The 11,093-nt window shown below is 52.4% G+C and overlaps 1 protein-coding gene and 1 pseudogene across 1 annotated transcript, besides 9 other annotated features; both read right to left on the reverse strand.

Moving 5' to 3' along the window:
- On the reverse strand, window positions 1-1,552 carry Tc00.1047053511609.10 (annotated as a pseudogene; the record flags this gene model as incomplete).
- Window positions 1-7,355: a sequence feature (areas not merged during assembly with more than two copies in the genome that could not be assigned to a particular haplotype).
- Window positions 4,002-4,023: a microsatellite.
- Window positions 4,273-4,434: a repeat region.
- Window positions 5,640-5,666: a microsatellite.
- Window positions 5,769-5,809: a sequence feature (AT_rich).
- Tc00.1047053511609.30 (mucin-associated surface protein (MASP), putative) lies at window positions 6,042-7,019 on the reverse strand (the record flags this gene model as incomplete). The annotated part of the gene is made up of 1 exon (XM_801537.1): window positions 6,042-7,019. The coding sequence occupies one exon, from the start codon at window positions 7,017-7,019 to the stop codon at window positions 6,042-6,044; it is 978 nt and encodes a 325-aa protein (XP_806630.1).
- Window positions 7,356-7,961: a sequence feature (haploid, Esmeraldo-like haplotype).
- Window positions 7,738-7,785: a microsatellite.
- Window positions 7,738-11,093: a mobile genetic element.
- Window positions 7,962-11,093: a sequence feature (areas not merged during assembly with more than two copies in the genome that could not be assigned to a particular haplotype).

Below are 11,093 nucleotides of genomic sequence, written 5' to 3' on the forward strand. Positions count from 1 at the left end.
ACTTATCCTCAGAATACCATGGCGACCCACCTCCCCGTGAAAAGTACTCTTTCACAGTTACCTCGTTGATCGATTGCAATGCAAACTTCACCGCTCCACAGCGTTCCGTAAACGCCCCCTCATCAAAGACGTGACGTGGAATCGGTCCCAAAAGATACATGTGTTTTTTGACCTCTTTCCAGTATTCCGCTTGTTTCTCTTTAGCCCCATCACGCGTTATCCAGGCGCACATCGTCTTCACATCCATCTCGTCGGGGCAATTCACGATTATTCGCGCGGCTTGTAGTTGCTTCGCCCACTCATCATAGTTGGTTACCTTTGGGAATGACACCACAATCATGCCCCATCCAGAAGTAGGCGCAAAATGTCTCGGCGGCGGCGTTCCCTCCTTTGCCACATCGTAGATAATATACACATTCCTCCCATGCCCCCTCAAACTTCTCAACTCAGAGATGCATATGTCCTCATCGCTCTATCTTGTCACCGCTCTGGTGGTCTTGTCAGACACGTACGCATCTCGTCCACCAAAACAGTGGACTACCACTTGGATTTTCTCGACATCGTCGTGCAGCAGCTGGTAGAGGAGGTACGAGCCGGCAGCCACCGATTTCCCGATCCCGGGCGTCCCAATCAACACACGTCGCTCGGGCTTAAAGTCGGTCCCACCGTGAGGGCTGAACCACGCGGTTAGATCGCCCTTGACGATCTGCCACACTCGATCCACCTCACAGTTTACAAAAACGTCCTTAGGAAGATCCTGTATCGTATTCCGCGAGTACGGCCATCCCTTCTCCGAGGCGAGCACCATCAACACGGGAGGTGCTGCACCGAATTGCTGCACAGCGTCATTCTTTTCGGTAGCGTCGTCAGCTTTCTTGTACGTCCATGACTGTTCTGGCTTCCCCTCATGCACCCCCATTCCCGTCCTCGTTTTCTTTCGCTCCACGCCGTCCGGAAGTTCCACCGCATGGCTCCGCCTCGCATTGTGCACAGACTCGTAGCATCCCTCCAGTTTCTCCGGTGCGCTCGTCGTCGTTGGGTTCCTCGCCTCCTCGGCAGCCGCATCCAAGAAATGTTTAGTGGAGTTATGAACAGCTGCTTTTGCCTCCGCAGCAGCTAATGACCACCCCGGTAGATTGTTGACACCCTTATCGCAAAGCTTGCGTATATCCTCATCGAAGATCACTTCACCCTTCACAGCTCGCTTCATACTCAAATAATGACCTGATGCCTGTATTTCGTTCAATGCTCCTTTATCACGGATATACTTCGTGGGGTCCTTGAAAAACTCCTCCAGCAAGACATCCCGATTGGTGTCCACAATGCCCCTGCCGTCCAGTTCCCTCGTAAGATAGTCGCTCAGCTTCATTTCATTGACGCGAACTCTTCCTTTAAACAGCACATCTTCGATATTAGTGGAAATGGTAAATTTCATTTCTTGCGTTCGTCTTAGCCTTTCCTCTGCCTCCCGCCTCGCTTCTGTCAGTACCTGCGTGAGTACTCCGTTTGGTTTTCCCCTTGCAAGAGGAGTGATCGTATCCTTTTCTTTCATAGTCCCCACGTTGCCCGAGAGAGAGCACACCTTCGTGAAGTGGCTTAGTAATGGCCTCCAGCGCTTGGTGCGCAGTTAAGTTAAGAATTTCTTCAAGAAGCCGCTGGTCTTGTACGTAACCATCCGGCTCCTGAACAAACATCTCCATCGTCACATTGTAGTCTTTCATCAACGGCCGCCCTGCCGCCAACATAATTCCAAAGGAAATCACTCAGCCTCACGTTGGTGCTGCTCATGGTCCACTGCGGCCACACTTTACTCCCCACCACATGTCGAGCTGCAGCGTCGGAACCATCACAAGAGCCACGGCGAGGTGCCATCACAACACCCGTGTGATGAAGCATCCCACTCGCACCGCCCAACTGCGGCCAGCAGGTGCCGCGGGCTCCAAAGGACACTCGCGGCTGTTTCGTCCCGCAGTCCCAACGGCGTTGGGCGTGGCACTTGCACGGATCGGTGGTCGGTGCGCCATGCAGCCGCACTGCAACGCCTGTCGGTGAAGCAGCCGGGGCCCACCGCCCCCGCAGCAACACGAGGCGTGCAACCAACCCCAACACCGCCACACTATCGCCCTTTTTTATTTTGTTTTATTCACTTTGTCGGTCTGTTTGCCCCATCACCGACACAAAAATAAGTGCACATCTTCACAAAAGGGAAGTAACAAAGAGAAAAGGAGGCACGATCCCACCGTCCCGCCGCGGGCCAACACTCTCCTCCACCCACCGCCATTGCCGCGCAGGAGACCGCAGTCACATCGCAGAGTCAGCACCACAATGTGCACCACACCATCGTGCAGTGAACAATGAGCGAGACGCAGCCATGCATCACCCCGCTCCATTCTCCCACCACTCAAGTGTTGCGTGCCCGCACAAAGTGGCAAACAGAACCAGAGTGCACACAAACCCAATCATCCCCCTCACTCGATGAAGCACATTATTTGCATGGAGTGACAACATTTGGGGACACACCAGCAGTAGCAGGCTGCATGGAATTTCCCTGCCAGCCCTGCGAAGAGACACAACAACTCTGCGGAGTCAAAGCGGCAGTCCCTCAGTGTTGCCCGCAGTTCACATGGCAGGAAGAATTCCACGCACGCATAGCTCCGGATTCCTCGCTGTTTGAGTGCACATCAACAGAACAAGTAAAAATCACCTGCGCGCAAGATGACGTTTAAACACGTGAAAAAGTCAGCCTGCTTTCTCCGATGGCGTTGGCGAGCAGTCCCACACGATCCAATCAAAGTGGCACGCCGGACAGAATGGCGTCCGTCAATCAATAAAAAAATGCGACACTGAAAAGGAGCAGAGAAGAGTTGGCGCATGCGATTGCCAGTGACAACTGTGAGCAAACCCGCCAGCACCAACTGAGGTGCCGAGGTGCACGTTTGTGTAGAACCGGCCGTCAGGCAGAGAGGATAACCAAAACAAAAGAGCAAAAAACCCTCTCGTTCAATGTCTCCTGACCGCGACACCAGAATCAAAATATCATGGATGATAAGAGCGGCAACGCCTTCTCCAAAACATCTTGTCAAGAAGCCGCAGGATCTCAGGAAGAGAAGAAGGCAGCGGCAGCAGCCACAGCGGGGGAGGCAATAAAACGGCTGGCAGGCACCTTCACGTCGACGCGCACACCACATCCGAGTGGGCTGGGAGCACAGATCGAACCGCTCGGAAAAACACGCATCAAATCCGCAAAACAAAGTCGCGTTGAATCGACAGGAACTCCCCGCCCAAAACAAATTTAAAAAGTAGCGTTTTTCAAGGGGAATCCGCTTTTCCGACGACGGCACGGACGCCTCGCAGGGATTTCTTGCAAATCTCCCTTCGCAGGTCCGCAAGAAAACGCAGCGGAATAAAAAGAGAGCGCAACGACGCAAAAAAAATAATCCTCCTAACGGACCAGGTGGCAGGCTGCCCTCACGCAAGTGGACAAAACACAACTTCACTCCGGTCTGGTGGTGGTGGTCGTCTCGCAACATTTTTTTCCTTCTCGTCGCAGTGCACATCCCCCTCCCACAAATCATTTGTTCGGGCCATGTTCCTGCGGCCAAACATCGCGCTGCTGGATCCCGCGGCACAGTCCTCGGCACAGAATTGAGGGGAGGAAGAGGGACCGCAGAAGGTGCGAGCAAATCCGAATTCGGTGGCGGTCGCTGCAGTGAAGATTGACGTCCCACGCGGTGTCCCTTTTCTAGGTCCGGTCCTCACCGTGCCATGCTCTCAGCGTGCGGTGCGCCGGCCGCTCCGAACATCCACACGTGCTTGCGTCTCACCGTCGCTCCCATCCCCGTTCGTTGGCTGCATCAGGGATGTCGCCATCTGGAGACGGGCATAAGGACGTTGCATCCAACAAAACCTTCAGAGGCACCCGGTGGGCCAACGACGACCATCACTGCGGGATGTGTGGCCCTTCCGCCGCTCACCTCAAATCGCACTTCTACGCCTCCTCGAGCAGCAGCAGCAGCAGCAGCATAAATACACCGGTCCACTAGAGGCCGTCACCAGCCATTGCAGGAAGACCGCTGTGCCTCAGTGCTATAAAACCCAAATTGCATTGACGGGCCACTTCGGAAAATCCTGTCGCATCCTCCCCCAATTATGCGGAAACACATCCGTCGTGCATGTGTCCACCGCAGCCAAATGAATCCGGTCCAAATATCCTCCAAATTGAATTCCCCTTTCCTCAAGCCATTCCTTCACTCCATACGCCCTGACCCTCATCCGCACGTCCTCACTCACACAAACCCCCATCGACAGATGGAGGCCGCCCAACGCTCCGGAACAACATGCCCAGCACGCACGCGCATAACAAATGACATGCGCAAACGCACGGAACAACGGCGGAGAAGCGCACACCAAAAGGATGCGGCCCTCCACAGCAGTCACACGCGGTGCACCACACCCGCAGGAAAAGAGACTCGGGCTGCGCACTTCACTCCCTCCACCTCCTTCCCTTCATGCCCACGGAGGAAGCAGCAGCCACCCGCAACTGCCAGCACACGCTACAAAAGAAGCATCCAAATCCACTGCAATGTGCATCTTGTGTGTGTGTGTGGATGTTGTGTGCCTGCAGAAACACAAAGCAAAGAAGTAGAAAAGAGGGAGCAGAGTATGTGGAGGGACGCACAACAATGTACAGCGGAGACGCATAACGGAAACAACAAGAAGAAGACCGCTCAAACTCATGACTGCACTGCAGCCCAAGCAGTGGCAATTCACACAAGATTTATTTAAAACAAAAAAAACGTTCCCCTTCTTCTTATATAAACCCCATCACACAAAATAATTACAAATGAAAAAAGAAATCGTCCATTAATGTTCCACACAAATTTTAAAAAGCAGCCGGCTGCCGTGTGGCCCCACCAAACTGTCTACATACATTTTGCCCGAAAATAAAATTAAAAAGATAGTTGCATGTCTTTCAACCGTCTGACCCTCTGTGTGTCCGCACATCGTTTATATTTCATGGGGTCATCTGCGTGTTGCTGCTCCCCTCAGCCCTCTCATCGGCGTGTGAGTGCGGCCCGCAGAGCACAGTCACTCGTGTGTGTGAGGACTGAGAGAAGCACGCAGACATGACGGCAGTCGCGTCACTCCATCGGGAGAGTGAGCGCAAAAAAAGAAAACTCATCAGAGGGGAAAAGAAATGCTCACGAGGCCGACACCGAAGGGAGTGCCGGCGCGAGAAATGCACACGCAAAGCAAAAAGAAAAGAAAAACACGGCGGCAGGGTGTGGCTGTGTGTGTGGCGCTGCGGGTGTCTGCCCACCCTGGCCGCAAGGAAACAAAACAAGAGGGAAAGAAATGTGTGCTCCGCCCCACAGGCCCTCGTCGCACGCCCACACGTCACGGCTCCCTCAGCGCGCCGTTCGTCGCGGCCCCTCCTCATGCGTGCAGCAGGCGAGGCGCACAGGGCCGTCGTCGTGAGCGTGTCGGTGGGTGTGCGATTGGAGCAGTTGGGCGGAAACACACGGCACCCCTCACAGGAAGAGTGCAGCAAAAAACAATTGAAAGAGGGAAGAGTAGAAAAGAAAAAAAGTCCATAGTGATTGCCCCCAAAAGCAAAAAAGAGGGATGAGGGGAATGAGAAAAAAAAAAAAAAAAAAGAAAAAAAATTTTTTTAAAAGAAAAAAAGCACACAGGAAAATAAATTTAAAATACGCAAAAAAAAAAAAGAATGGGTTTGTACGAAATAGATAAACGCTCATAGCAGAAGCAAATTAAAAAAATTACAAAAAAAAAAATAAAAAATAAAAAACAGTTACGGTGCTCCGCCCATGCAGCCAGGCAGGACGGCAGCGGTGCGTGTCGTGCAAAAGAGAGCACCAACGGGCCTGCATGGGTGTGCATGCAATGTATACAATGGGCACATTATGTGTGTGCTTCGTGGGATGAGGTGAGGGCGAGAGTCCATGCAAAGGGACACACACAGAGAGTGGGTGAAAGACGAGTGTGTGTGCGGACGGTGCATGGCGCTCTCTCACTCACTCTCACGCGGCCACCACCGCAGCCGCAGCCGCACACGCAACAACAAGAAGAAGAAGAAGCAAAAGAGGGGAGGTGGTGTGGGAGACAGCGCTGGTGCTGCCGTCACTGTCGGCAGGCATCGCTGTATTATTTGTTGTAGCAGCTGCTTCAGCTGGAATTCTTTTCGTATTGTCATATTTTTTTTCATCGCTTTCCTCTACTTCTTTCCCTTCGGCATTTGATTCCGTCGCAGGTTTTTGAGTTCCCTCTGTATTGACCCTGTCTGCCTCATTTTTGACAGTATCGGTGGCGGTTGAGGGTAATGTTGGGGTTGATTTGTCATGACCGTCGGGTGTTACACCCTCTTGTTTGTCTGTAGTGGAGGCGCTGTCATCCTCTTCCGAATCACTGTTTGACTCTGTGGTCCCTGGGTCATCTTCTGGGTGTAAAACCGGCACGTTTTCTTCACGGTTGTGTTGTGCTTCCACTGGCGGTGTTGGTGGTCCTCCCGTTGGTTTTGCTGCTTCATCTTCTGTTGCTGGTCCTCCCGATAGTGGCTTCGGTGTCTCTCCCGGTGTTTTTCCCAATTCTTCCAGTTCGCTCCTTGGTGCTTGTAGAGTTTTTGCTTCCGCCGGTGTTATTACATGAGAAGATTGGCCGGCCTCATCTTGGCTGCCAACGTACTCCTCACAAATACGCCCACCTTCAGAGTCGTCAGGTTCCCCTGAAATCTTGCGACAAAAAAAGTTACAAACCAACCTCATCGCATCGCGTACGCAGTCTTTCACCGCTGACTCATTCACCGTCCCATCCTCATTAATGTACTTTTTGTCCGTCGCACATTCGTTCTTTAGCAACTTTTCCCAATTAACAACCAAATACCCATGCGGAACATTTTCACGACCGGTAACGTCAGGCATAGACGATACCACCGCCGCACCGCCGCACCACAGCACGCAGAGGGCACACACCAGCAGCACACGGCCAGCCATCATCGCCATCACTCCTGTCACTTGCGTGTAGCCTTCAGCACAAACTAACTCCCCGTCAACGCAGAGTGAAAGGAAAAGGAAGAGACACGGCCGCTACACCGCACAGTGACAAATGCCAGCCCACCAGCAGCAACAAACACACCATTAGGCAGTTGGAATCAGTAAAAGGCAAAAAACACAAACACACACCGCCCTAAAGCAATCAATCAGCAATAAAAACAAACAATTAAAAACACGAGTAGAGAAGCAACAAAAAAGTAAAAAAAAGCAGCTTCAGAGTTTGGCTCCACCGTACATGCACCCACACACAGAAATGCGTCCACGCAAACACTTATATGCGTGTCGTGCATATGAGTGTGTCCGCAATGCGTTCAAAATGGCGGATGTGGTGCACAACGCGGAGCACACAGCAGGGCAGCGGAGGCAAACAAATCAAAAAACAATAATCATAATTACTCTTACTTTATACATCAGACCACAGTAGACGCACACAAATCCCCTTGGCTGAGTGCTGGCACGCACAGCCCGCACACACCTCTTCAGCCCACAGCGGTGTACGCCAGCGCGGATACGGCGAGCAGCAGCGGGGCACACACCCACGCAGAGCTGCTGAGGCTGCCGTCGATTCTGCGAATATGTGACGGTGCACGGGTGGTCGTCGTGGTTGGCGCCTCTGTGGTTGTAGTACTTGGTGCATGTGGCGCAGTGGTGGTCGTAGTGGTCGTAGTTTTTTTTTTTTTTTTTTTTTTTTTTTTTTTTTTTTTTTTTTTTTTTTCTACTCTTACCAGCGCGTCTAGCTATACATTGCCATCTGAGTGCCGAAGAGGTGGTCGAGCAGCGACAAAAGTTTCCTGCTGTGAAGCAACTGCCATTGAGAGAACTTTTCGGTGCGGAGGTCCTGTTCAATGCCCAGCCGTTGGCGCACAGCCAAGGTGCCTGGACATTCTAGAAGCAGATGGTGCAAGGTTTCCTGCGGGCCAATTGGCGTGCTTGTGGAAGCAGGCTGATCCTGTGGTAGCAGAGATCGCCTCCTGGCACTACTGTTTAGATGCCGTGTGGCGTCTGGGTTGTGTGCGCAGCGATTTCTGTGCTGTGCGGTGCTTCTCCGTGTGGGGAAAACCATGTCGCAGAAATCGCATTTGAGCTCGGGAAGCGGTGGAGGATGTTCCGGATGAAATGACCGACAGTGACTGACGAGATTCGAGAATCCCGTCAATGTAGAATCACAGTACGGACATTTCTCCTTCCGACGACGTGTGATGGTCCGTCTCCTTACTGGAGAGACGTCTTCCTCCCTTGCCGACGGGGGAACAGTGTCCGTCCCCGGTGCAGTTGGATCGTTGTTGGAGCGCATATATGCAGACTGTTCTGGTGAGATGTTGCAGAAACGGCATTGGTTCGTGCAATCTCTCACAGCCCAGTATAGTCGACCCCAGAGCTCAGATTCGCCGCACCTTGCCCTTGCGAGGTGAACCAGTTCTTGACGGTGAAGAACTTCCTGAGTGATCAGGTCCTTACCGCTGAGATCTGATGGCCTTGTGCCGCAAAGCAAGTAGCGATGAGTGTCTTGACGAATCGTACTACGCCACTTATTGGTGAGCTGGGTAGTAAAACATGTCAGCAGATCCGTATGCCATAAAGGTGCAATTCCTTGCTCCGTGTATTGTCCAGTCTCCATAGTCTGCGTCGCATACTGATCTGCAAGCTCGTTAGCATGTATTCCACAATGTCCGTAACAAAACTGCAGGTGCACGGACCAGCCAGCACACGTCAGTGTTAAGAGACGCTGCCAGATCTGATCCTCCGTCCAGTCTGTCTGACTGAGCGGGCCCTTATTTAAAGCCGCAAGAAGAGACTGACTGTCTGTAACCACAAGCAGGGTTTTATGCCTGTGTTGGATACGAGGGATAATCAGCTTTTCTAGGGCTAGAAGCAGCGCACGGGATTCCGTCCTGTAGCTGCATGGGCGTGCACCGCAGTTTATACTGGCCTTTTCTATTATCTCCGATGAATTGAGGGATGAAAGCAGGATTCCAACCCCGGCTGACTTGGGAACGTCTACACCGCCATCCGTCGCGAGTATCCACGAACGATGGCTGTGCAGCGCTAGAGCCTCTTCGCTGACTCTGCGCTTTTCCCGTATCAGCTCTTCCTCGTCAGTTATTGAGGGGTCTATCGGAAGTTCCACGCCAATGGTGACCCGGTGTGCGGAGGCCGCAAACCAGGGAGGAATGGAGCTGCGAAAGAACCGCTCTTCGCGTGGTGAGCTCTGAGTGATGCCGTAGTCCTTTGTGTATGCGTCTACGAAGGCATATAGCTCGTCCCGAGATAATGGTGAGATGCGGAAACCTGCGCGGGGAGGTGGCTCAGGCGGAGGTCTCCGCATCCAGTCCATCTGGCATGCGCGTGTGTTCTCAAATATGGAGAGCCGCGCGCGCAGGCAAAGGACGTGGAGCGGCGGCATATTAGCCTCTAGGAGTGCGGATTCCGGGTCGACAGTGCTCGGAACTCCACTGACAATGCGTGCCAGGGTTGCATACGTCTTCTGCATCTCATTCTTCGCTGAATCCGTCGCTACTGCCCATATGAGCTCGCTGCCATAGCGTAATTTGGAAGCACCGTATCCAATGACGAACGTGCGTAGGTCATGTGGAGATGGTCCCGCCTCTTTATGTGCTATGCAGCGTAGCTGCGATATCCGTTGCGAAGTGGCAGCGCATTGCTTGGTAGCCGCCACATTTAGCGTCAGTCGCGGATCGAGATCCATGCCAAGAAGCTTCGTAGTTCGCGATGCCCCCATGGTCATGACTGGGATTTCACATCCAGCCACTACCAGGGGCCACTTTCCTTCACGATCATAATCTGACTCCGTGTGCGTGGAGAGCGTGAACCAAGCGGCTTCACACTTTGACGGGTTGATGGCCAGGCCATTTTCTTGACTCCACGCATGCAGTTTTTTAAGAACCATGTTGGCAGTGGGAATGGCGTCTTCCCGGGACTGCCCCTTAACGATAATAGAGAGGTCGTCCGCATACATGTCTGCTGTGACACCCGAAAAGCTGTTCAGCAGATTGAGAAGTGGGTGTACGTAAAGGGAGAACAAATATGGTCCCAGTACGGACCCCTGAGGAACTCCTCGCAGCATGGGACGCCGATCACTGTTTCTGTTACCAACTCGTGTCTTCGCGTAGCGACCACATAGAAAGTTTCTAAGCCACCTTCTACAATTCACCCCCGGAATATTAGCCAGCAAGCGACTGAGGACTCGATGATCTATGGAGTCAAAAGCCTTGCTGAAATCAACCACACCAGCAGTGTCCAATGGGGTCTGTAGTGGAGTTGATTACCAATACCGCTCTTCTTGGGAAGGTTCACTTGGAAATAATGATTTCTATTATGCTCCACTTCGTGTCTCAGGTGTGCCAGCTGCATCGTCGTAGTACGCATACTACGATATGCATACTGGTGGGGGTGAGGCGTCCACACCCAAAGCAATCTCTTCAGTACCATTTTCTCAGCAACCTTACTCACAATGGAAGTAAGGCTGATGGGTCGATATGACTCAAGCAGTTCCGGCGACTTACCGGGTTTTAAGAGTGGGACGATGGTAGCGCGTCTCCACTCAGCCGGGATCGTACCGGTCGTCCAGCTGTGGTTAATGCAACGAAGAAGAAATCGAAGACCCTTTGACGAAATATGTCGCAGTGCCTCACTGTAGACTTCATCCGGTCCGGGGGCCTTGCCATACGGCGTATTACGTAGCGCAGCAAGCAGTTCCGTACGATTAAAAGGTGCATCAAGAGGGGAGTGAGGATGAGCAACTAAACCAGATGTGGTGGCAGCTTCGTTGTTATCCTGTGGCTCTGAATTAGATGAGAATGAAAAAACTGAATTAGATGTAGCGGCAGACTCGTAGTTGTTCTGCGGCTCAGAAATACAAGAGATAAGAGAGGTAGAAGAAACTAAGCTAGATGTAGCGGCAGACTCGTAGTTGTTCTGCGGCTCAGAGCTAGAAGAAGTAGAAGAAAATGGAGTAAATGAGGCAGCAGACTCGTTTGTTGTCTGCTGCCCAAAAGAGAAGAG

The sequence above is a fragment of the Trypanosoma cruzi genome, genomic scaffold, assembly GCF_000209065.1.
Source record: "Trypanosoma cruzi strain CL Brener 1047053517145 genomic scaffold, whole genome shotgun sequence".
NCBI lineage: Eukaryota > Euglenozoa > Kinetoplastea > Trypanosomatida > Trypanosomatidae > Trypanosoma > Trypanosoma cruzi.